Source organism: Macrotis lagotis, chromosome 5, assembly GCF_037893015.1.
Source record: "Macrotis lagotis isolate mMagLag1 chromosome 5, bilby.v1.9.chrom.fasta, whole genome shotgun sequence".
Lineage (NCBI taxonomy): Eukaryota > Metazoa > Chordata > Mammalia > Peramelemorphia > Peramelidae > Macrotis > Macrotis lagotis.
In genome coordinates this window covers 27,098,754-27,125,189 of record NC_133662.1, presented here as the reverse complement: position 1 = coordinate 27,125,189, position 26,436 = coordinate 27,098,754, and the positions used below count along the sequence as shown (strand labels likewise).

Sequence of the window (26,436 nt, the reverse complement as noted above, 5' to 3'; positions counted from 1 at the left end):
ATATAAAATTAGGAATTTATATAAATTTAAGTAAACTGGAATGGTCAAGTAAATAAGAAAGGTAGGAAAACTGATTAATATTAAAAAGTAAGCAACATGGGGCGGCTAGGTGACATTAGTGGATAAAGCACCGGCCTTGGAGTCAGGAGTACCTGGGTTCAAATCCGGTCTCAGACACTTAATAATTACCTAGCTGTGTGGCCTTGGGCAAGCCACTTAACCCCGTTTGCCTTGCAAAAACTAAAAAAAAAAGTACTAAACATGTTTGTAATAGTTTTTATGTAAAGTAGGAGGAAAAAAATGGAGACCTGAAAATAAAATTAAATTGAATTTAAAAAAAAGAAATAAAGGAAAATTAAGTATAGGCATGAAATGCTTGAATTTAAAGGATGGGGGAAAATAAATGGTGAAAATATGAATTTATTAATTGGTAATTGGACTATCATTCCAGTAAGGTGAAAGAGAATAGCTATCTATGTAGAAAACAAAGGTAAACATTTTGGTACATATAAGAAACATGTCTTAAGATAGATGTAGACAAATAAGTGAGAGACACAGACAGAGGCAGACAAGGGAGGTTTAATAATGGTATCTTGAACAATGAGTCAAAGAAAAAAATAATAAAAACAATAAACAACTATGTTAAAAAGGACAATAACTATGAGTGAGCATGCCAAAAGAAAATAATTGGATGCAATTAATGCAGTTTCTCAAAGGAAAAAATTATGCCTCTGCAGATATACACTAACAAAATTGAGAAAAGATTATGAACAGAACATGTATGCAGTTAAAGTGGAGAATCAATAATTATCAAAAATCAAACTAAGTACAAAATAAGAAATGTAAAATTGAGGTTTATGGATCTCATCAAGCATAAACATTCTAAGAATCAATAAACTATTTCAGAGGCTATCACTTGTAAGAGAAATTTGACTAGTTTTTAAGTTTCTCTAAAGGAAAGAACCAGAATCAATGATAATGGGTAGAAATAGCAGTAAGGTATTTTTTTGATTGCACTTAAAGAAAAGTAACAGGTCAAGATATTATAACAGTTCTGAACAAGTTCTGACAAGCATAAATAAAAAAGAAATGTCTACTTTTTAATAAGGATCATACTGACAATAAATTATTTACTGTATATTTCAATGACCAGGAAAATCCTGTCATATTTTTAGCAGCTTTTTCTATTCACCAAATTATCTCATTCTCTCTTCTATAAAATTGATGCTTAATACTATCAGTCATTTCTCTCTATACTCCACTATTCATTGAAGTCTCCTCAAACCATTTGTGTTTGTTTCAGCAGCACATATACTAAAAATTGGAATGATACAGAGTAGATTAGTATGGCCGCTGTGCAAGGATGACATGCAAATTTGTGAAGAAAACAACTTAAGCATAAAAGCATGGCAAAAAATTCTTACAATGTATATACCTATATAGTCTGTTTCTCTACTGAGAAAAGAAATTGTTACATCTTCTTGTTCTCCAGAATCAATGTTGTTCATTGCAATTGTTCTGAGTTCAGTCACCTTTTAATGTTTTTATATTTAGAATCGTAGTCATTGTGTTTATTGTTCCTTGGTCCTACCATTTTTCCACTCTGTTAGCTATCTGTTTTTCCTACACATAATATGATGACCTAGCCTGCATTCATTTAGCCACAAAGAAGACAAGGGAGCAGTTCTTCCCTTCAGGGTTCCAAGAGGGGTAAATGAAATCAACAGAAGCCTTGTTTCATTATCACTTATTTATCCACTTCTTTGTCCCACAGTGAAAACTGCCTAGGAACTGCAGAGGAGAAGAGACAGGAAAGTGGCCAATTCTTTATCAGACTGAGAAGGTAAGATAGTGCCCTTTGATGAAGGCAAGGACCTGAGTAATCAACTTCATATCACTTTCTGTTTTGTTTAAAAAATAAAACAAACAGCATCAGAAACCTGAGCTCAAACAGATAAGGTGTCAGTCAGAAACCCAGGTGAAAAAATCATGGATTCAAATAATCAGAGAATTTCAGAGTTAGAAGGGACATCAAAGATCCTCTAGTGAAGGAAAAACCACTGTCTCCTGAAGTAGCCTATGTACCATTCTTGGATGATTCCTGTTTATTAGGAAATTTTTTTGCTTCCTTGAACTTTTCCTTCCCAGGTGTTAAATAGTCTAAGGTCTGTGAATTGAAGGTAGTTTTTTTCTATAATTATATTTTTTTATTAGTTTTGTTTTTTGTTTTTGCAAGGCAATGGGGTTAGGTGGCTTGCCCAAGGCCACACAGCTAGGTAATTATTAAGTGTCTGAGGATGGAATTGAACTCAGGTACTCCTGACTCCAGGGCCAGTAGCCGCCCCTATAATTATATTTTGAAATACCTGGCTTCTTTTATAATCTGAAGTATTTTATTTTAGGCATTACAAACAATTCTGAGAAAAGTCAAATTTAAAATGAGCAAAGAATACATATAGTAATATTATTGACACATGACACAAAAAATTGAAGAAACCTTTTTTATAATCCTTTTTCTTTTTTAAAAATATGCTTCCCTCAAACAATTTTTACAGCTAGCATTTCTGACAAAGAACTCATTTCTAAAATATATAGAGCACCGAGTCAACTTTATAAAAGAAAAAAAGCCATTCCCCAATTAACAAATGGTCAAAGGATATATGGAGACAATTTACAGATGAGGAAATCAAAGCTATCCATAGTCATATGAAAAATTGTCCTAAATCACTACTTATTAGAGAAATGCAAATTAAAGCATCTCTGAGGTACCGCCTTATACCTCTCAGGCTGGTCAATATGACCAGAAAGGACAATGATCAATGTGGGAAAGGATGTGGGAAATCTGGGACACTAATGCATTGTTGGTGGACCTGAACTCATCCAACATTTCTGGAGAGTAATTTGGAATTATGCCCAAAGAACAATAAAAAATGTACATACCCTTTGATCCAGCAATACCACTACTGGGTCTATACCCTGAAGAGATCATGAAAAAGGATAAAATCATCACTTGTACAAAAATATTCATAGCAGCTCTATTTGTGGTAGCAAAGAATTGGAAATTTAGTGAATGTCCATCAATTGAGGTATGGCTGAACAAAAAGTGGTAAATATGTCATGGAACATTATTATTCTATTAGAAACCAGGACGGATGGGAATTCAGGGAAGCCTGGAGGGATTTGCATGAACTGATGCTGAGATGAGCAAAACCAGAAAAACTTTGTACATCCTAACAGCAACATGGGGATGATGATCAACCTTAATGGACTTGCTCATTTCATAAGTGCAATAATCAGGGACAATTTTGGGATATCTGCAATTGAGAATACCAACTGTATCCAGAGAAAGAATTGTAGAGTTTGAACAAAGGCATTAAAAAAAAGGCATCTTATTATGTAATCTTGCTGTCTCTTATATTTTTCCTTAAGGATATGATTTCTCTCTCAAGACATTCAATTTAGATCAAAGTATAGCATGAAAACAGTGTAAAGATGAACAGACCACCTTCTGTGGGGGGTGGGGGGGGAGGGAAGTGAGATTTGGGGGAAAATTGTAAAATTCAAAAATAAATAAATTTTAAAAAATACACTTCCCTCAACCCAGGAACTCAACAACCTCTTTCTTAATTTTAACATTTTCTTAATCATTTTTCCCATGGATCTTTGTGCCATTTGATAAAGTTTATAACCTCTGCTGAGAATAATGGTTTGAACTAATTAAAGAAGATAATCAATTTTACTTATAGCCTAGTGAAAATTAAGTTATATTTTCCCACACACATCTTTCTATAGTCATATGATGAATGATAAATTATATTCTGCAATAACATCATTGATACATGGCACATGGGTGGTGAAATAAAAAGTATACTGAAATCTAACTATCTTAGAAATCTAACTATAGACTACAGGCCAAAATTCTCAGTTATAAACTTTCTCCAAAGTCAAGGAGAACAAATTTAATCCCTCTTTCACAAGATACCTCTTCATGTATCTGAAGATAACAATCATATGTCTCCTCCCCTTTCCCTTCCCTTATCATTAAGTATTTTCTCCAGATGAATTATCCCTAGGGTCCATCAGGAAATTTCCCCAAATATACAATTTTTGATCTCCCTATGAATCAAGTAACTTTCCCATCTTTGTTTTCTATCTCATCAATTTCCTTTCTAAAAATATGACAATCATGAGTAGATATAATAGCATCCCACATATTGTCTGATCAGGGCAGATTAGGCAGTACCTTTCTGGACACTATACAAAGTGTCTCCAAAGTTTTATTGAAGTTTTAATCCATTAAAATTTAAAACTGGAGCATTCCATATTTTGAATAACATAGTCTAATATCACTGTTGATTTTTCTTTTGACTGTCATCTCATATAGGCCTATAATGTGACTTCCATTATTGACTATTATTGAACTTGTCATTCACTGAAATACCTAGTTCTTGTCCTCCATAAATTGTTTTCTAGATATTTCCCTCATCTTCAACTTCAGCAATTAATTTTTGAGAAACCAAGTGGAGAATTACATCTTTATTCCTATTAAATAATTTTATCATCATCCTATCCTGGCCAGGCAGAAAAAGTGATAGCAAGAACTAAAAGCAGATTATATCAGACAATGATATTTCAGATACTACATATAAAAATCAGCGGGATTCTGTCAATGGTTGGAAGCAAATTTATAATGTGAAAGTTCTAACAAAAAAAGAAACTTGGCAGGATAAGTCTACACTTAGTAATTTTTGAAAAATATCAAAATGATAAATCAAGAGAAACCAGAGAAATATACCAATTAAAATTGAGATTAATATAATTAAAAATAACAAACTTAATAAACTCCTTTTCTTTTTCTCTTAGAATATGCTATCATTAGACAAAGTCTTCTAACTGCACTCTAAACCAGTTAATCAAGCATTTATCAAGTACTCACTAAAGTATGTGGCAATCACAGGAGACACAAAGACAACAAAGAAATGATATCTTTCCTCCGGTAGCTTATATTTTCTTTTTTTAAAAAAAACTTTTATTGATGTCTTTTGTTATTTACATTACCATTATCCTTCCCCTTCCTCTCTCAGAATCAACTCATATAATAAATAGTATTTTTAAAGACCCAAAAGAGGAAAAAAATAATTATAACCAAGCAATATATATTTTTAAAAATCCATTAATATGTGCAAGTAAACCTCACTTCCATAAAAGAGTGGAATGGGAATGAAAGGACATAGTCAAAAACATTCCATGCTTTTTTGAGACTTTTAAAATGGAGAACCAACATGAAGTAGCCTGATACATTGGAAATACTGAACTCAGAATATGTTTCTTTTACACTTATTAACTGAGTGAATTTGGGCAAGTCAGCCCTTCCTCTGGGCTCCAAGTCCCAAACTGAAGTCATTCAAAGGTTCTGATTACATGTTCTTATTGAAACTAATCATATTGAGATCCAAAGTTTCCCTGGAAGAGATTGGATACTGAACCTAGAAACTATCACTTTCCTTTCTATGTACCATCTAGCTTGGAATAGCTCCTTTCCCCTTCCATTTGTAAGAATCCACATTTAGAAGCCAACTGTCAGCACTCTCAGTTTTGATACACTTGCCTGACTTGTCATCAACATAGCAAATGAAGATCAAGAGTATAGATAAGAGAAGCTAAGAGAAGTTCATCAAAAGGAATAGGCCTCATTCCCTTCAGTAAATAGTCCTAAAGAAATACTCTGACTATTTAATTGCTTCTCAAAAAGCATAGTGTCAGAAAAAACAACATTTCAGGGAGCAGAGTTCTATACGACCAATATTTTCCATGCATATATTAAACAATATGATATCTGTAACCAATTGCAGCAAATACTCAAAGAACTATGTTGTCACTGACCATCTGATTGAGTAATTTAGCAAAAATGTTAAATTGGGGTTTGGTTATGATATATTAAAAATAATAACTAACATTTGCAAAGTAATTTACATCGTTTATCTTCATGATATCCTTCTGAGGTAAATGGTATTATCCTCATTTTGATAACAAGGAAACAGGCATAGGGAGATTGAATGATTCCCTCAGCTAGTGTCTGAGGAAGGATGTGAACTCATGTCTTCCTGAAGCCAAATCTAATATACTTTTTATTTCACCACCTAGGTTCCACATATCAGTGATATTATTGCAGAATATAATTTATTATTCATTATATGACTATGTAGTATTTTTGTATCAACTTCATCAGATAATAAGAACAATATGAATTTATATATGACTTCCTTGCAATATACTCTACTGCTTAAGGTACAGTAAATATTATAACTCTCATTTTATAGGAAAAGAAACTGAGGTACAGAGAGGTTATATGGTACACCCTTTTCAATTCTGAGTTACTTGCATTTTCTGTAAGTAGACTTTATTAATCCTCCCTAATTTTAGTGTCAGCAAATTTGAAAACCTAAACAATTGGAAAAGATCAGTTTGTGTCCCAATCCTAAAGAAGGGCAATGCAAAAGAATGTTCAAATTACTGAACAATTGCACTCATTTCACATGCCAAGAATATTGTTAAAGATGCTTCAAGTTAATCTTCAGCAATATGTGAACCTAGAATTACCAGATTAGCAGGCTGGTTTTTTAAAAGGCAGAAGACCTTTGCCAACATTGCCAACATTGACTGAACTATGGAAGAAAATTCTCCTTCATTGACTATACTAAAGCCTTTAATAGTGTGGATCACAAGATAATATGGTAAGTCCTCAAAGAAATGGTAGTATCAGGTCACCTTATCTCCTGAGGAACCAATATGTGGCCAAGAAGCAACATTTAGAACTGATCATGGAAAAACGATGGGTTTAAGATTGGGAAAGGCACATGACAAGGCTGAATATTGTCACCTTATTTATTTAACTTTTAGAAAGAGTATATACATTATGAAAAACACCAAATTGGATGAGTCAAAGGCTGGAAATAAAGGTGCCAGGAAAAATATCAACAATCTTAGATATGCAGAAAATAAAGAAAAATTAAGAAACTTCTTAAATATTGTAAAAGAGGCCAATGTAAAGGGTGACTTAAAGTTTAACATCAAAACAAACAAACAAACCTAACCCAAGATCTGGTCCCAATTGGTCTCATGACTTCCTGGCAAATAGAGAAGAAATAAAAGCAGGGTCAGATTTTATATTCTTGAGCTCAAGGATCACTGCAGATGGTTACTGACATTATGAAATTAAAAGTCCCTTGCGTCTTGAAAGGAAAACTATGAAAAATCTGGTAGGCATACTAAAAAACAGAGACATTATCTTGCCAACAAAGGAGTATATTGTCAAAGCTATAGTTTTTCCAGGAGCAATGTATGGCTGTGAGAATAAGTGAGCACCACAGCATCAATGCTTTTGAATTATGGTACTGGAGAGGACTTTTGAGAGTCTCTTGGACTGCAAGATCAATTTAAATAAATTAATTCAGGCTATTTACTTTCAAAGCAAATGCTGAAACTGAAGCTTAAAAACTTTAGTTACATAATGAGAAGAAAATACTATGGGGAAAAAAACCTGATGTTAGGAAAAATTGAAGGCAAAAGGAAAAGGAGAAAGCAGAAGATGAGATGGATTGTATGGAAGCAATAAATACAAACTTGAATGAACATTGATAGTGGAGGATAGAAGGAACTGGAGTCATAAAGAGGCATGACTGAACAGTTGAGCAGCTTAGTTTGTTAGCATGCTGTCTCATTCTTTAGACTGTGACCTCCTTGAGAGCAGGGACCAATTTTTGTTTTCTTTTGTATCCTCATTTAGCATTGTGCCTTGCACTTAATAATTGTTCACTATTGATTATTAATTAGCCATAGTCACACAGTTATTAAAGATCACAAAGTTATTAAGAGCCAGGAACTGACACCAAGTCTTCTGACTCTAGACCCTGTGTTCTTTCCAGTTCACCATATTGTCTTTTGTAGATACTATAAAACTCTTAAGTGTTTTCCAATGTAATATCTCCTGACAGTTTCTAAACTGAGTTTTGTACTTCGACTAACTAGCTTTTTGACTTTGAATTGTTTCTGCCTCTCCAATGGCTCAGCCTCATCATACAATAAAGGCATTCAACTAAATGATCAAAAAGGTTTATTCTAGCACTAAATCCTATGATTTTCGTAGAAAACTTGTGAAGAAATAGGTGATGTAGACATTTTTATTTTTCTAAAAGAATCTATATAATGAATCCATGATAAAGAGAATAAATCAATCAATAAATAAGCATTTATTAAGTTCTTAGTGTGAATGAATGCTAGGAGCTGGGAGTAAAAGTACAAAAACTGCAACAGTCCTTACTCTCAAGTAAAATACCTTACATTTTATTAAATTATTTTATCAGTGATAAAACCCTGGACACTGGAGTCTGTTCTTTGACTTCCAGTATCATCTTCTCTCCCTAACAGTAAGAAAAATGAGGTCAAATGTGTATCCACAGGCATATCCAGGCTTTAGTCAATTTATTTAGGAAAAAAAGGTTACTCCTATTGGCAAAAATAAGAATTCTTTTTCCTGTTACAAAGCATGCTTTTTTTGGTCTTGTTTTGAAAAACATTTCTGGTCAAAAATGATTTTAAAAATTAAATAAACATGTGCATCATCAGTAATATTTCCAATCTGATTCTTAGGTAAAAAAGCTTTTTTGGTTAAATCCCAACCAGATAGATTTGGTTAAATCTATCCCTATAGATAAAGACAAAGAAGATTGCCAATCCTAGAATGGCTGTATTTGCACAGGAAATATTTCTTCTTCCACTTTTTGTGAGCTGACCTGCCTAGTTTTTACTCCACTGAGCAAAGTGCCCCTTCTAGAATAAGCTCTTCTCTTTTGAACTCACCACCATGCTACTACCTCAAACCACACCCTCAGCTTTTTCTGTCTTCTTATTAGAGGACTGGAGGTCAGAGTATAAAGTTCCTTCCAATGTTTTCCTTTAGAGGGCAGAAGCTGGACTCAACTCACTCCACTGTGTATTTGCAGCTCTTCCTGCTTTTAATTCCAAGGAACAAGATACCAGCCTCCACCTTAACCTAATAAGTCTTGCCACATCCTTCTTCTTTCCTGCCTCCTTTTGTTTGTGGTCTCTCTCTTGAGATTGTAAGTTCCTTTGAAGACATGGACTGTCTTGCATCTTATTAATTATATGTTCAGCACTTAGCTTAGTGCTGCTTCACAGTGGGCACTTAATGTTTATTGAATTGGAAATATTGTTAAAGAGAATATGATCTTAATGAAACAATATTTTTAAAGTACCTACATTATGCCAGACACTGTTAGACATTGGAGCTACAAAGACAAAAAGACAAAAAAACTCCTATGTCATATAACTTCATTTTATTGTACATTGTATTGTATGTGTGTGAGCAGAGAAAACAAGTACAAAACAATGTACAACATAATACAAGTAAATTTGTAACTATTAACTTGAGGGTTCAGGAAAGACTGGCCCTTGTGCAGACAACTGATATTGGAACTGTTCAAAAGTTCCAGGTTCCAAGAGGTAAAGATGAAAAAGGAATAGTCCAGGTATAGGGCACAGACTGACCAAAGAGATATAAGTGAATAAAGAAATATCATGCACAGGGAATAGCAGGTTGGTCAGTTGGGCTGAAACATAGACAAATAATAAATAATTGGTATAGAAGGATAGATTGGAGTCAAAGAGTAAAGAAGTTTAAAATGACAGAGGATTTTGCCTTTTATCCTAGACATAATAGGGAGCCACCAATGATGATGATTCTAGAGCCAGGAAGTAACATGGTCACCCTAGACCTTTAGAAAAATTAGTTCATTATAGTTTTTTTTATAGCAGTAGTAATAGAGTAATTGTGTAGCAGTGCTAGGGGGAAGAGGAGGAGCAGCAAAAGTAGTAGTAAAAGTTGTAGCATTAACAGCAGTAGGAGGAAGAGAAGTTGTTATCCTTTACTTTGTATTAAAGGCTGGAATGGTAATTAGTAGTTAATTATAGTAGTGCAGGGTAGTGACTGGTGGAAGAGCAATGTGGTCACTGCTCCCATATCCATGCTTTGGAATTTTTGAGCGCTGTAATTGTTTGAAGGAGCAAAGGAAGGAGGAGGAAGAAATATAGGGAACAAACCTGATTCCTCCTAGAATCTCCATTTTAAGGAGGAGGCCCAAGATATCCATGACTTCATTCCTCTCCACTCTTGACTTTCTACTGCATTTTGTTCTTCACTGCCTCCTCCTTTCAACTCTTTTTTTTTTGGAATGTTTTCTTCTTATTAGAAGCCCCTTGAGGGCAGAGACTATCCTTTCTGCTTATATTTTTATCCCCAGCACTTTACATATGTGACTGGCACAAAGTAAATCCTTAATAAATAAGTTGACTACTTGCTTGACCTAGTGTCATTCTTTAGGTGAAGATAAATTATTTATAGAGTGCAAAGCATATTGGATTTGGATTCTGTAAAGAACGACTACTCGCACTTCCTAATTATTTAACTTCAAAGAAATCACTCCTAGCATCTTAATTATGTAATGAGGAGCAATAAAAGGTACCTACTTTGTTGTAAAGAAACATTGTAATAATAACCATAAGTATTACTTATATAGTGCTTTATGACTGAGAAAGCTGAAATTATTTGCTCAGGATCACATAGCTAGTGATGGCCTGAGGTCAGATTTGAAGTCTAGGATGCCTTCAGCACTTAGTTGCCTTCCTTCTTTAACTATATCTGTCTGTGTTAAGGTGGTACAGTAGATAGATGGCCTCGAAGTCAAGAGGTTAAAAGTTTGAATCCAGACTCAGATACTTGTCATTTACTAACTGTATGATCTTGGGAAAGTCACTTAACCCTGATTGCCTTACACTTAGGGCTATCTCCAGTTATTCTGATTCATATCTCCAGATGGCTCTGGAGGAGAAAATGAGACCAATGACTTAACCCAGCACCCCCTCACTCAACTCCAATTCATGTGCTTGCTATGGCATAACTTCCTTGATGTCATGGTCTTCTTCAAGAATGAAGAATAGGTGGTACAGTGGTTAGAGCACTGGCCCTGGAGTCAGGAGGACCTGAGTTCAAATTCAACCTCAGACACTTAAAAATTACCTAGTGGTGTGATCTTGGGCAAATCATTTAATTTCATTGCCTTGAAAAAAAAAGAATGAAGGATAAACAGTAAGCCTAGGTCTTTGATAAAAATTCTAAGTAAATGCTGACATGATCATCTTCTCCATCATCAAGAGGCTTTTATCTCTGAGATAAAATACAAACTCTTCTGACATATAAAACCATTCACAATTTAGCTCTAATAAATCTCTACAGGCTGATTATGCCTTATTTTTCCTTATGGATTCTATGTTTAAGTTAAACTGACCCACTTATGACTCCCTATTACACTGGGATCACTTATTGTAGCAGTTTGCCTGAGGGACATTTCTGAGTTCCAAAGTGAAAGGAGACTTCATCAGTCTCTCCTACTCATCTAAATTTCTAAGTTGGTAACAAACCCCACCTATCTTTGTTTCTGACATTTGGAAATTTAGCATCATACCTTAACTGTCACTCAACATGAACCTCTTGGAATCTCCTGACTAGAAATTCTATAGCTCATTCCAGCTCCCTTCTCTTTTTTGAGAAGTTCCTTTGAAGTGCCTTCAATTTGGGAGATTCTCAAATTGGTCAACCTTTTCTCTCTTGTCTATGGTCCTGACTTACTGAGATTTCAATATCACTTCTTTATCCACTTACTTTTTGGGATTGTCCCTTGTTAGAATGTAAACTCCTTGAAGACAGGGACTGTCTTTCCTTTTGCTATTTGTACCCTTCATGTTTTTCTTAGTCATTCAATGTAAAGCCATCCCTAGGTCTTTGAAAACCTTAAAATGCTAGGTAAATGCTGACATAAGCATCATCCTCATCACCATCATCAAGAGGCTCTTGTCTCTGAGATAAAATTCAGACTCCTCTGTTTGACATTTAGTTCACAATATAGTTCTGATATTTCTCTGCAGTCTGATTATGGCTTATATTTTACCTTGCACATGTAAACCCCTAACAAATTTTTATTGCCTTTCTCCCTTCTTCCTTCCAAAGGTCTTTCTGATTTTGTGATCTTGTGGTAAATAAATATCCATACTGGAGAGATGACCCACACAAGAAGACCTACCTGTCAAAAGGAGAATGATTAAAGGATATTCTTGATAGGTAGGTGGAGAAGGGAGGGATGTTGCAGTCCTTTATGTCTGTATTCTCATTGTGACTATTGGAGGGTGACTTCTTGAATATCTTCTCTTTTGTACAAGTAAAGTCCCATCTTTGACACATGTTAAGAGATTCTATCTTACTTTTTAGAGAAAGGAAGGTGGGCACAGAGGATGAAGCATTGGTAATAGAGTCAGGAAGATCTGAGTTCAAATCCAACCTTAACACTTTATTTATACTATCCAGGACAAGTCACTTAACCTCCATCTGCCTCAATTTTTTTAATGTGTAAAATGGAGTTAATAATAGCACTTACCTTTCAGGATCAACATGAATCTAATGAGACAATACTTGTGAAGCCCTTTATAAACCTTTAAGCTTCATATAAATACAACTATTATTCAGGGATGAAAGCATAGTGACTGGGTGGGTGGGGGGGAAGAAATAACCCCTAATATATGTTTTGGAGCTTTTGAGCATTTTTATTGCTTTAACGTTCAAAGAAGGGATAAGGAAAAGTGGAAAGATAATCTGACTCATCCCCTGTTTGACTTGGGGTCCATCCTCCTGGAGATATATATCTTCTTTCCATAACCTTGGCTGGCTTCTGAGAAATTCTCACCTGAAAAGCTAGTTATGAGATCAAAGGTCAAAGTTGCTCATGGCCTAAGTTTTTGGAGATCATAGAGCATAATTTTAAAGATGTAAGGATCTTTGAAGGATGAGGAAACTGAAACTTGAGAGGTTTAGGACCTTGCCTAAGGTCACACAGGTAATAAAAGTCGGGTCTTCTAGAATCAAAAGTCAGCACCCCTTCCACTATATGAGTTGATTCAATTCTATGGTGCCATGTTTCTGGTCTCTAAACTGGGCAGAGGCTACAGTGCACAGGCTATTATTTTCTCAGGACCTTTTGTTCAGAACATTTTTTTTTATTAAGATGCTTCATATGTGTAAGATGGCCAGTAGCCAATTGCCCAAGGCTGCAATAGGTCCTAAAACACCCATATATGATATTCTGTCTCCCATTTCCATGCTTTTGCATAGACTGGCCTTCATGCTTGAAACACTTTTCCCTCTATTCTTACTTTGTAGATTCTCATTTTCTTTCATGGTTCAGCTCAAGGCATCACCTCCTACAAAAGACCTTTGCCAGTTTTGGCACCCTCTCCATTATATTATTTTGCATTTATATGATGCATATTTATATTTACTAGTCCATTTCTCCCTAATGGAATGAAGATTTTTGAAAGCAGAGAGAGTTTAATTTTTGTTTTTGCATTTTAAAAGCCTAGCACAGAGACTGGCATAAGCTAAACCTTTAAGGGGGCAGCTAGATGGTGCAGTGGATAGAGCATTGGCCCAAGAGTCAGGAGGACCTGTGTTCAAATATGACCTCTGACACTTAATAATTACCTAGCTGTGTAACCTCACTGCCTTGCCAAAAAAAAAAGAATAGGAACAAGTTCAAAGACAGGAGAAGAATCCTGCTTGGAGTAGATAGAATGATACAAAGATCAAGTAAACTCTTTGTTTCTATTCTTCCTATCAGTGCGCATGTGTGTATGTATATGTGTGTGTAGTGGGGAGGAAGGAATATGGATCTGGATGGGGGCAGGGCTTAAACCAATCTAATAAATATCTATTAAGTGTCTATTATTTACCAGGTACTGATGTTTGATGTTTTTGCTGTTTGTCCTTCATTCTTGAAGAAGACCACACATCAGGACAGTGATACCTTGACAAGCACATGAATTGAATTTGAGTGTGTGTGGGGGGGTGCTGTCTTGGGCACTAGTCTCACTTTTTCTAACAGAACCATCTAGATCCAAAGGCCCGATATGAATCAGGATGACTAGAGATGACTTAGGATGACTTAGTAGCTATGTGACCTTGGGCAAGTCACTTAACCATGACTACCAGCTACTGAACTAAGCATTGAAGATGCAGTTAAAAAGAAAAGCAGTCCCTTCTCTCAAGGAGTTTAGAATGGGCAAGACAACACACACAAAAAGACAAGAGAGTGGGAGGAGGAACACTAGGGAATAATGGAGGCGGGAACATCTTGTTCCATGGAGTTGAATCCAGGAAGAGTATATGCAAAGTGAAGAGAATGCAAAAGTCCTACTCCTGCATGCTATAAAGCAAAGCACTGGGAGGAGTTTGGTGCTCTACTTTCCACCCCTCCAGAGGGAAGAGGAGACTAAGGAGGATGGTATCAGTCCAGGTTTGAGTTACAAGATAAAGATGAAATTAAAGGTATTGAGCCATCTCTGCTCAATTTGATGAGTTCCTAGATCACTTTGATGTTATTACAAGTTTAGAGGCAACTTTGGAGTTGAAGCATTTATTTTTGTCTTTGCTGATAAGTGAACTTGTTAAATTCAAGGTTGAACTGAGTTTCCACTTTATACACATCAGACTTGCAAAGATCTAAAAGAGAAAAATGATAAATATAGAGAAGCTTTGGGAAAACAGGCATGCCTGTTGGTAGAGTTGTGAACTGATCTAATCATTCTGAAAAGCAATTTGGAATTCTGCCCTCAAAATAGAGAAAGATAAATGTTTCTAGGTTCTCCAGGAGGAAAATGATACACTTTTAAGTTCATTCTGCATTATTTAAGTCTGGAAAATGAGCAAAACAGTAAATAGTCCTTGATTTGTAGAATTTGTAGGATTTCCAAAGAGTAAATGCTCACATTCAAAATTTAATAATTGATCCAACCATTCTACAGGGCAATATGCCCAAAGAGCTTTAAAAGTGATTTTGATCCAGTAATATCAATACTAGGACTACATCCAAAAAAACCCATAAAAAATGGGAAAAATCCCATATGTTCAAAAATATTTATAGCAACTTTTTTTTGTAGTGGCAAAGAATTGGAAATTGAAACAACATTGTGAGATGAATAACCTTGATGGAAGCAGCTGTCCTCTCAGAAGTTCAGAGAGGTAGGACAATTGTATTAGGCTGGCTATGGTCTATATTATCCCCATCCAGAGGAAGGAAAACAACACACACACACACAAAACAACCCTTCAGAATTTGATGAACACTTTATAAAAATTATCTCTTATGTTTCTCTTTCCAATTCTAATTCCTCATAGAGAAAATTACTAATCTGTAAACGTTTACTAAAATATGTATGTCCAATACTAACCTGTTTGTCGCTGAGGGGAGGGGGTGGAAAGGGAGGGTAGAAGGAAGTCTTGTAACTTAAAAATATACATGTGCATATGGATGAAAATAAATAAATAAATTGATAAAAATAGAATTGGAAATTGAAGGGATGCCCATTAATTGGGGAATGGCTGAACAAGTCATGGTATATGAATATTATGGAGTTCTATTGCTCTATAAGAAATCATGAATGGTCAGACTAGAGAAGCCTGGAAAGAATTAAAATGAACTGATACTGAGCGAAGGAGTACAACTATGAGAACATTGTACACATTAACAACAACACTGGGAGTTGATCAACTATGATGGATGCAGCTCCTCTCAGCAATTCAGAGATCTAGGACAACCTTGGAAAACCTATTATGTACAACACCATCCATATTCACAGGAAAACAAAATGAAACAAACAAACAAAAAAGAAACCCACAGAATCTGAATGGATACCATATTCACTTTTCCAAAACTACTCTAATGTTTTTTCTTCCTATCCTATGGTTTTCTTTATTTTTTCTTTTTTTCCTTTAGTCCTAATTCCTCATATACAAAATGACTAATATGTAAACACGTTAAACACAAGGGAACATGTACAACTTTTACTAGGCTATTTGCTGCTAAGGGGAAGAGGTTGGGAAAGTAGGGTGGTAGAAAAATGTGTAACAGAAATAAACAAGTGAATGAATGTTGAAAAACTTTCATAACATGGAATTGGAAAATTGAAGAAAAAAGTTAAGACTTTTAGAGTAGTTATTTCAATGCTGGAAATATTATGTATTTTTGGTAAAAAAAAATTGCTGATATAAAAGTGTCACTCTTATTGTTATTTGATGTTAACTTCAGATTAATACACATGCCCTTTTGGGGGGTACTTAGGAATTAAAAAAAAAGAAAGAAAATTTAACAATGGATCTGGCTTCAGCACATGCATGTGTTTGACTAAACTGTACCATTATTAGACTTATAACCCCCAAAACAGGCCAAAAAGGAAAGGAAAAATTCTGCACTAAAACTCTGACTCTTTTTTATAGTAGTCAAAGACTGGAAACTAAAGGAGTGCTCATTTAGAGAATAGTTAAATAAATTATGATATATTGATATGCTATGAGAAATAAAGAAATGAACAATTTCAGAGGAACCTGGAAAGATCTGTATGATATAATACAGAATGCAAAAAATTATAATTAGTATAAAATGACAACATAATTTGAAAGATATTAAACCTCTTTTTAATCCAATGATAAAAGCATGAGTCCTGAGGATTGAAGATAAATCATGCCATTCACCTCCTGCCAGAGAGAGATAGACTTAAAATACAGAGTGAGGCACAGATATGCATGGATATGACCAGCATGTAATCAGTCTCATTAAAAGGGGATAAGGAAGAAAACTACCTCTTCTTGAAAGGAAAAATAGACAACAAAGCTATATCATTATTAAACATGCATGTACCTGGTGGTATAGTGTCCAAATTCCTGGAGGAAAAATTGAGTGAATGGCAAAAAGACATAGACACCAAAACTTTAACAATGGGAGATCTTAACCTCTCTCTTTCAGAGCTAGATAAATCTAACCACCAAAAAAACAAGAAGGAAGTTAAGAAAATGAATAAAATCTTGGAAAATTTAGATATGATATGCCTCTGAAGAAAACGTAATGGGGATAGAAAAGAATATACCTTTTTCTTTACGTATATGGCATCTATATCAAAATTGACCATGTACCAGGGCATAAAAAAACCTTATAATCAAATGCAGAAAAGTAGGAATAATAAATGTGTTCTTTTCTGATCTTGATGCAATAAAAATTACATGTAATCAAGGGTCATGGAAAGATAAACCAAAAATTAATTGGAAATGAAATAACTTAATTTTAAAGCACAAGTGGATTGAATAAAAAATCATAATCAATAATCATAGCCAAGAAGATGATAACAATAAAACACCATACCAAAATTTATGGAATATAGTCAAGACAGTTTTGAGGGACAACTTTATATCTCTAAATGCTCATATGAATAAAATAGAGAAAGAGTAGATCAATGAATTGGGTAGGCCACTAAAAAAGCTAGAAAAAGAATAAATTAAAGATCTCCAATTAAATACAAAATGAGAATTTCTGCAAATCAAAGGAGAGATTAATAAAATTGAAAGCAAGTAAATCATTGAACTAATAAAACTGAGTTCATTTTGAGAAAAAAACCAATAAAATAGATAAAATTTTGTCAATCTGATTTAAAAAAAAAGAAAGATAACCAAATTACCAGTATGAAAAACAAAAAGGGTGAACTAATCACCAATGAGGAAATTTTTCCAAACTGTATAGCAGTAAATTTGATAACCTGAGTGAAATGGATGAATATTTACAAAAGTATAAACTGCAGAGGTTAATAGAATAGGAAATAAAATATTTAAGTAATACCATTTCAGAAAAAAAAATTGAAGAAACCATGAATAAACTCCCTAAGAAAAAGTCTCCAGATACAGATGGATTTACAAGTGAATTTTACAAGCATTCATGGAACAATTTATTCCTATTCTACATACACTACTTTTGAAAATAGGAGTTCTGCTAAATTCTTTTCACGACACCAAAATGGTGCTGATAGCTAAACCAGGAAGAATCAAAATAGACAAAAAAAGTAGACCAATCTCCCTAATGAATATTGATGCTAAAATCTTAAATAAAATTTTAGCAAATAGATTACAGCAAGTTATTACTAGGATAATATACTATATTCAGGTAGGATTTATACCAGGTAAGCAGGGATGGTTCAGTATTAGGAAAACATTCAACATAATTGAACATATCACTAACAAAACCAGCAGAAATCATATGCTTATCTCAATAAGTGCTGAAAAAAACCTTTGATAAAATCCAATATCCATTCCTATTACAAACATTAGAAAGTGTAGGAATAAATGGAGTTTTCCTTAAAATAATAAGCAGCACCTATCTAAAACCATCAACAAATATAGGTAATGGGGATAAACTAGGAGCATTTCCAATAAGATTAGAGGTCAAACAAGGATGCCTATTATCACCTTTACTATTCAATATAGTATTAGAAGTCCACAGATTGATATCCCACTGTCTGAGATAATTGGAAAAATTGAATACTTTGGAAGAATTATTACACAACAAGAGATGGATAAATGTTTTTATTTTTGAGAAAAAGGAACATGGAGACTTTGGCAAACTCTATATTGATTTCTCGTGAAATCCTAGAAGTCATTATTAAAAGCATAGTTTATGAGTGTATAGAAAGGGAAGTGGTTATTACCAAGAGTGAACATGACTTCTTCCAGAACAGTACTTTGCAGAGTGATCTAATTTTCTTTTGTTTTTCCTGATAGAACAAATCTGTTGGTAGATCATACCAAAATAAACTTGAACTTCAGCAAAATATTTGTCACATTGGCAGCTAAATGGTCCAGTGGATAGAGCATGGGATCTAGAATCATGAAGTCCTGAGTTCAAATCTAGTGCAGAAACTTGCCAACTGTGTAACTGTGGTCAAGTCATTCTCTCAGCCTTAGTATTCTTGTCTATAAAATGGAGATAATAATAGTATTTATCTTTCAAGGTTCTTACAAAGATAAAATGAGACAATATTTATAAAACACTTTGCAAATATTAAAATAATATTCAAATGGTAATTGTTATCATTATTACTTGGGGAAGGAGGGAGAGATAAAAACCACATTTCAATAAGTTATATTTAGATTTGGTTAAATAACCAGATCTAAAACTGATATCAACCTGGAGAGGTAGCTAGTGGAATATCTCTGAGATCTCTTATGTTCTAAACATTTATCAGAAGTTTAGATGAAGGCACATGTAGAGTGAGGACCAAATTTGCAGAGAACACAACTTTGCCATGGAGAACTATTATGGTGGACAAAGGAATAGGGAACCAAAAATAGAGAGGTAGAATAATGGGCCAAATTTTAAAAGATAGAATTCAACAGGAATAAAATCACTTCTCCCAAACTTTACAAACATAATATGATAGAGAATGGTTAGACAAAAGTTCAAATGGAAACAAATTGAGATGAGTCAACAATCAGTCAAGAAGCATGTGTTATACATTTAGTATGGGCCAGTGCCTGTGCTAAATTCTAGACAATAACAACAAATCAGTCCCTGCTGTCAATGAGCCCACAATCAAATGGACTGACTCTACCTGTGATAGCCAAAAACGTTCACTCTATCTTTTGCTGAACTTGAACAGAGCTATGAACTAGTAAAATGAAATGAAATAAAGTAGAAAGGGAGGAAGGAAGGAAGGAAGGAAGGAAGGAAGGAAGGAAGGAAGGAAGGGAGGGAGGGAGGGAGGGAGGGAGGGAAGGAAGGAAGGAAGGAAGGAAGGAAGGAAGGAAGGAAGGAAGGAAGGAAGGAAGGAAGGAAGGAAGGAAGGAAGGAAGGAAGGAAAGAGACTCCCAGAATGAGAGAAGACATAGTCCTGTTGTGCCTTGCTGTAGTCAGATCACATCTGCGATATCATGGTCAATTCTCAAATGTCATGTTTTAGGAAGGGTAATGTCTAAATGTTACACTTCCAGAGGAGGGGGATAAGGCTAACTAGGTAACTGGAGCCCTAACTAGCATTAAGATTTATGGTAAGGAATGAAAATATTTAGCCTAGAGAAATTTTGATGGGACATATTTGTCTTCAAGTAAATGAAGATCTGAAATAGAGATGGATCATTAGCCTTGTTTATCTTCATGACAGAAGACAGAACTATGATAAATTGGTCCAAATTAGAGAAATTTTGATTTGATGTTAAGAAAAATTTACTTACAATAAGAACTGTCCAAAAATAGAATGGGTTTCCTCTGGAGAGATGGACATTAGGCTGTACTAGAGACAACCCCTACAGAGTAGAGACAGCCAATTGTCACTTTTCATGAGCATTTACACCTTTGAAATCAGAAAGTACTACAAATAGGGGTCTGATTTATTTTTTGTTGCTTATCTAGAGCCAGGATTAGCAAACTATGGCCAAAAGGTCTAGTGGTTCATCTTTTTTCCCTTGGCTCCTGAGCTAAGAATTTTTTTTTACATTTTTAAATACAATGAAACTTCATTTAAAAAATGGGAAAAAAAACCCTAATGGGCTCATAGAGTTTACAAAAATTGTAGAAGTAGTTTTCTGACCCCTGACAAATTTAAGAATGTGAAAGGGAAAAAAAATGTTCATAATGTATATTAAACCAAAAAGTGTATTGTTAATTCCATTTTCTCCTCCCTGGGGAGCTAGTTGTTAAATATTTGCCAGCACAGTCTTGTGGGAAAGTCCCTATTCCTAGAGGTTTTCAAGTAGAAGCTAATTGATTTCAGCTTAACTGTTGTTGGTTTAGAAGACTTCTGTGGTTTCCTTTAGGTTTGAGATTGTGTGGTTCTTTTATATCTCAATTCAATTCTACAAGTATTTAGTACATACTATAGTAACAGCACTGTGTTTGGAGCTGGGGATAAAAAGACAACTTGCAAGAAGTTTACTTTCTTCTGGAGAGAAGGGGATGAGATATCAACAAATCAATTATCATCAAATGTCAACAAATAAGTCAATAACAAGTTATGTGTATACACACATATTTATGTATGTATATCTATACTCATATATAAACACCATACTATATGTAATATATTCTATATAACTATATATGCAACAGGTATAGCATATAATATATATACTATATAGTTTGATGATATAAATCTCTCAAATATATATATATTTAGAAGATTTAGAGAGAGATAGAACTAAAAACTAGGTGCCTAAGGAAAGTCCTCTTGTAGGAGGTGGCACTTAAACTCTGCTTTGAAACAAGTTGTATATCTTTGAGGCAGAGGTGGAGAGACAGTGCATTCTAGACATAAAGGTGAGTCAAGGGTAACTCCAAGGTTGTGAATCTGTCTGTTTGGAAAGATATTGCATCATCAATAGAAACAGGACAGTTTGGAGACAGGATTTTTTTTCCTGTAAACAGAAACTGAGGTCCACTTCGAAAATCTTACACCTGAGTAGCCTATAGCATGCCTAGATTGGGATGTCCAATAAGCAGTGGGCAATGTTGATTTAGAGTTCAAGAGATAAATTAAAGTTAACTATAGAGGTTTTGAGGTCATCTTCTTAGGGATGATATTTTGAACTATGAGTACTGATGAGACCACCAAAGAAAGGAGTATAGAGAGTGAAGAGAAGAATAACCAGGAAATGCCAGCGGGAATGTACAAAATCAGCAGAGGAGCCACAAAATAAAAAGATAGGAGATAACCAAAAGAAAGCAGTGTTATGGAAGCCAGGGGTTAAAAGGTCTAGATTATAGAAGAAGGAAGGGAATAGTCAATAGTTCTGAAACTATAGAAGCTACAGAAATGTTAAATAGTCTACTTTACCTCTCTTCAGTGATGTAAAGATATGTTGGGATTATAAAATAAGAATTTGAGAACTGGAAGAGAATTTAGAGATTATTTTATTGATCAGGAAACTGAAGCCCAGAGAGGTTAAATGATTTGCCTAGAGCCATAAGGGCCAGGTTTATATACACACATCTTCCCGATAAAGGTTTTTAGGAGTTGTTTCAAATAACCTTTCAACCCCTTTTTTAGTTGGTTGAGAATTGGTCACTAGAAGGTTCACTTTTCTTCTTAATAAGAACTTTTGTTCTCTTACTCCTTGTTTTTAGTGGAACGGAAAAATCATTATCCTTCTTTCTCAGTCTTTCAAATTGAAAATCATCTACACTAAGAGATAGAGTAAAAATAGGTGGGTAAAAGTTGTGAGACCAATGTGTGGCACAAGACATGATAAGATTGTTGGGAGTAGAAGAACAGCTAGGTGATGCAGTGGATAGAGCACTGGGCCTGGAGTCAGGATTACCTGAGTTCAAATCTGCCTCAGACACTTAATTGCCTAGCTGTGTGATCTTGGGCAAGTCCCTTATCCCTATTGCCTTAAATAAATAAAAAAATAATTTTTTTTAAAAGATTGTTGCTTTGGTTTGGTGTTTTCCAGTGAAGAATCAAGACTTCACCCACTTCATTGAGAAGTGGTTACAACACAAAGGAAGTGCTAGAGAAGTTAAAGAGAGCTTAAAGAAAACCAAGTGGATTGCTAATTAATCTTTGACAGTCCAGCAGCAAGACCAGAAATCTGAAAGAAAGAGATCAAACCTCACCAGAAATCTCCTTAAATGGCCCCTCAGGATCCATTGGGAAGTGGTGGTGATTTGGGAGTTTACCCCTCTACATTGGAGCATTTGCCTTTTGGGGAGGGGTTGAGGGTCTCTGATTCTTGCCTGGGTGGTTGCTCCTGCTTGCTTGCCTTACTAATAAGAATGTGGCCAAGGTCAGACTGTAGGTCATCATGGAGTGTTTTTACAGAGTGATAGAGGTAGAGTAAATATTATTAACATTGTAAACAAAAGATTTACAAAATTTTGTTTCCAATTAATTTCAATATTCCCCATGCCTATGATTCTCTGCATCAAGATGACAACTCTAAATTTATATATTTTTAAATGCATTTTTATTTTACTAATCCCAGTGCCTACATTTGAAAAATTGATCCTATGTGTGTGTGAGACATTATTTGCTGTCTACATTAGATATATTTGCTTTTTTTTTTTTGCAAGGCAAATGGGGTTAAGTGGCTTGCCCAAGGCCACACATCTAGGTAATTATTAAGTGTCTGAGACTGGATTTGAACCCAGGTACTCCTGACTCCAAGGCTGGTGCTTTATCCACTACACCACCTAGCCGCCACTATATTTGCTTTCTTAAGTGTTTGTAGATCCATTGTAGTAACCCTGTGGTCTTCCAGGGGTCTACTGTCCATAGAGTAGAAATTATTGCTCTCCTTGGGACTCCTTAGTTCAGAGTATAGGGATGGAAGAAATTCTAGGGCATAAAGAGGGTAAATTTATACAAAACAATATGTGTAGATATATGGGGTAGTAGAGTGCAGGAATCTCATAAAACTTGGATTTAAAAACTTGGATTTTCTTTCTCTGACACCTAATCTCTCCATGTCTCAGTTTTCTTATTTATTAAGTGGAAGAATAAAAATGCCTGTCCTGCTTGCTTCAGAGGGGTGTTGGGAAAGACAGATGAGATGGTTAGCTAGCTAAATGACTAGACGAAGATAAATAGATGACAGGTGAAAAATATAGATGGATGATAAATAAATGATAGAGTTGGATGACAGATAGATAGATAGATAGTTAGATAGATAGATAGATAGATAGAGATAATCAGTAGAGTCAAAAAGGAAAGAAGGAAGGAAGGAAGGAAGGAAGGAAGGAAGGAAGGAAGGAAGGAAGGAAGGAAGGAAGGAAGGAAGGAAGGAAGGAAGAAAAAGTATCTATTATTTGTACCTGGAACAAAGTTCTGGTTCAGGAACAAAGAAGGTATTATATAAAGGGAAGCTGGTGGTGGGACTCTTGCTTTAAATATATATATAAAAGAATGCTGGAATCCTTAAAGAACTCTATAAATGTCTGCTATTGGAAAATAGACTTTCACTAAATCAGATCAAGTGGATTAACCAAGATGCGCCACTCTGGGTGAACCATAATGACTTGGGTTTCATCACATCTGGAAAAATACTTTTTTAAGAGCTTGCCAAGGCCAGCTCTGACCAAAGGTTCTCAAGATTATTAAAAGAAGGAAAGGAAACCTGTTCTTGGAAGTTGTCCCTTGTGATTGTTCCCCCTTCAAACCTAGGCCCTTTCCATGTCCAGCAGCAGGATCTGGGAGTCTGTATTTTTCAGAAACACCCCATGAAACCTGACTCTCCTTCCTTTTAATACCACCACTTCATAATCTTTATACTAATTATCAATCATGTCCAGGTATACAGATGGCAGCCCCCTTTGCCTCAAGAAAGAAGTTCATAGATTGCCATGACATTTATTACCTGATGGCCAACTTTCTGGTTCTCCTATACCAGGCCAGTACCAGGTCCATGCCTGAGGCCTTCTCAGGTTTGTATGTTCTGCCAACACTTAGGCTCTGCTGGCATAGTCTTAGAGAACCAAGAATCACCCCCAGACCACAATGAGGCATCAGAAAGGGATTTCAGCAACCCTCTGTAAGGGGAAGGAAGTTTGCCAGACTGGCAGATCTACTCTTTATAGAAGAGGAAAATAAGTTGCTCAATTTGGCAAGATGTCTTTGGAATCCTATGTACAATGTGGACTGAGCCTGCTTACCTTGTATGCCCCTCTTGTACATTGTACTTGCTTAACATCCTTTTCACTCCTCCCATTCCCACCCCAAATAGAACAAAATAAAAAATCAAGCCCTCTGATTTCCTATGGCTATGCTAGGAAAAATAATCACAACTCCCATCTACAAGGTTTAGAAAGACATGATGTTCTGCCAAGGTAGGGATAGGTAAGTTAATGGTAGGCCTAAGATAGTGAGAGTCTCTCTCTCTCTCTCTCTCTCTCTCTCTCTCTCTCTCTCTCTCTCTCTCTTTCTCTCTCTCTCTCTCTCTCCCTTCATTGACTGTGGGTTTTTTCTTAAAAATGTAAGTCATCCCAAGGAACTATTTGTACATCATGGGTGGGTGGAGGCACTGTAGACCTGACTGGACCTGGCTTATAACTTTGATATTACTATAAAAGTCTGGAAAAATTACTTTTCCTCTTTAACCTTTGACTGCTTCTCTTTATAAAATGTGGCTGTTGGATGGATACTTTCTGAGGTCCCTTCTAGCCCTCTGGATTAAATGACAATCCCTCTTTCCCCAGTGTCCTGGCCTGGTTTCTCTGGCTTATTGTTGTTGGTTCGTGGTGCCACACAGGAGTGATGCTGGGCCTTTGCCACAACTATCTAATGCTTCTGGAGCTGTTCTCAAAGAAGTGAGAATAGCAGTTCTTTAGCAACCTGTTCAGGAAACAATAAACACCCACTCTCACTCAGAGCAAATAAACTAAAGATTTTTTTCAAAGGTTGTGTTGATCTTTGGATCCTTTCCTTAGCAGGAGGCTTAGGAGAGGTCAGGAGGGGACAGGAGGGGAGGAAGAAGGGTTAAATTTCCCAAGGGGGCTTGACTGACAATTTTACCTGTGCTGGGGTAATGAAGAAACCCCATGCATCTCGTTAAGGCATTTGGTTGAGTTGATGCCCAGGGTAATTCAATCTTTCTTTATGTGGACACCCTATCTCATAATCACCCTATCTCCAGGGTCACTTTGCCCTGCTCTGATACTGTGGGACTAAACTACTCAGCCCTGAATTTTCATGGATTATTTTCCTTCTCCTCAGTGCCTCCTCCACCCATAATTGACCCAGATATTTATTGAACATCTACTAAGTTAAGCCTTGGGAGATATGCCATTTATGTTTTCAAGGAGCTAAGAAACTTGCTAAGAAAACAGGACATGGGAGCATGAAAAAACAAGGAATAGTAAAAGACTATAAGGAAAAACTACCAAATAAATGAGTGATGTAAATAGTAAGGGTTGTAAAACTCCAGAGGGGAGAGATCCTAGAAACTAGTATGAACAGGGGATACTTCTTCAAGGAGGTGAGCCCTGGGCTGAGTCATGAAGGACAGGGTAGCTTTGGTTAAGCAGAAAAAGAGAAAGAGTCTGGTGATAGGAAAATTTTAAAATGTGAATTTGCATAGAGCCTTTAGGAGGCAGGTTGCAGACAAGACTGGTTGGGGTGTTCAATTTAAATAGTGAGAGATAAGAATAGAGTAAGTCTGGGCATGAGCAAGAGTTGTTGATTAGCCATGTGACTGGGGTGATAGTGAAAGATCAACCAATTATTTGTTGGTTTTGAGTCGTTTCAGATGAGTCTGACTCTTTGAGACCCTATTTAGAGTTTTTCTGGCAAAGATACTGGAGTGGTTTGCCATTTCCTTCTCCAGCTCATTTTACATATGAGGGAATTGAAATAAACAGGGTTAAATGACTTGCCCATGTTCACATTCCAATAAGTATCTGAAACTATTTTTGAATTCAGATCTTCCTGATTCCATGTCCTGTTATTCATTGTGCCACTTAGACGTCTCCTCATCCTTGACTTCTCTGCACTTGATTCTATTGACCA

The 26,436-nt window shown here is 35.4% G+C and overlaps 2 protein-coding genes and 1 non-coding gene across 5 annotated transcripts in view; all 3 read left to right on the top strand.

Annotated features, from left to right (window-relative positions):
* Positions 1 to 5,255, top strand: part of TNFRSF21 (TNF receptor superfamily member 21) — a 118,281-nt gene extending 113,026 nt beyond the window's left edge. The window contains exons 6-7 of one of the 2 annotated variants that reach the window (XR_012478569.1): positions 1,775 to 1,843; positions 4,864 to 5,255. Coding sequence is in view for 1 of the 2 variants with exons in the window: in XM_074237144.1 (XP_074093245.1) it covers positions 1,775 to 1,788 (14 nt within the window). In the remaining variant the exon portion in view is untranslated. Of the gene's footprint in view, positions 1 to 1,774; positions 2,112 to 4,863 lie in introns of those variants that run through there. The other variant, XM_074237144.1, reaches the window with a different exon arrangement.
* Positions 1,291 to 1,398, top strand: LOC141490275 (U6 spliceosomal RNA). The gene has a single exon (XR_012469130.1). It is a non-coding gene; the product is annotated as a U6 spliceosomal RNA (small nuclear RNA).
* Positions 5,256 to 12,083: 6,828 nt separating the features above from the next.
* The window catches only part of ADGRF1 (adhesion G protein-coupled receptor F1), a 344,581-nt gene continuing 330,228 nt past the window's right edge, over positions 12,084 to 26,436 (top strand). For both annotated transcript variants that reach the window (XM_074237130.1, XM_074237129.1), the window contains exons 1-2: positions 12,084 to 12,193; positions 15,061 to 15,142. The gene's annotated coding sequence lies outside the window, so the exon portion shown is untranslated. The remainder of the gene's footprint in view (positions 12,194 to 15,060; positions 15,143 to 26,436) is intronic.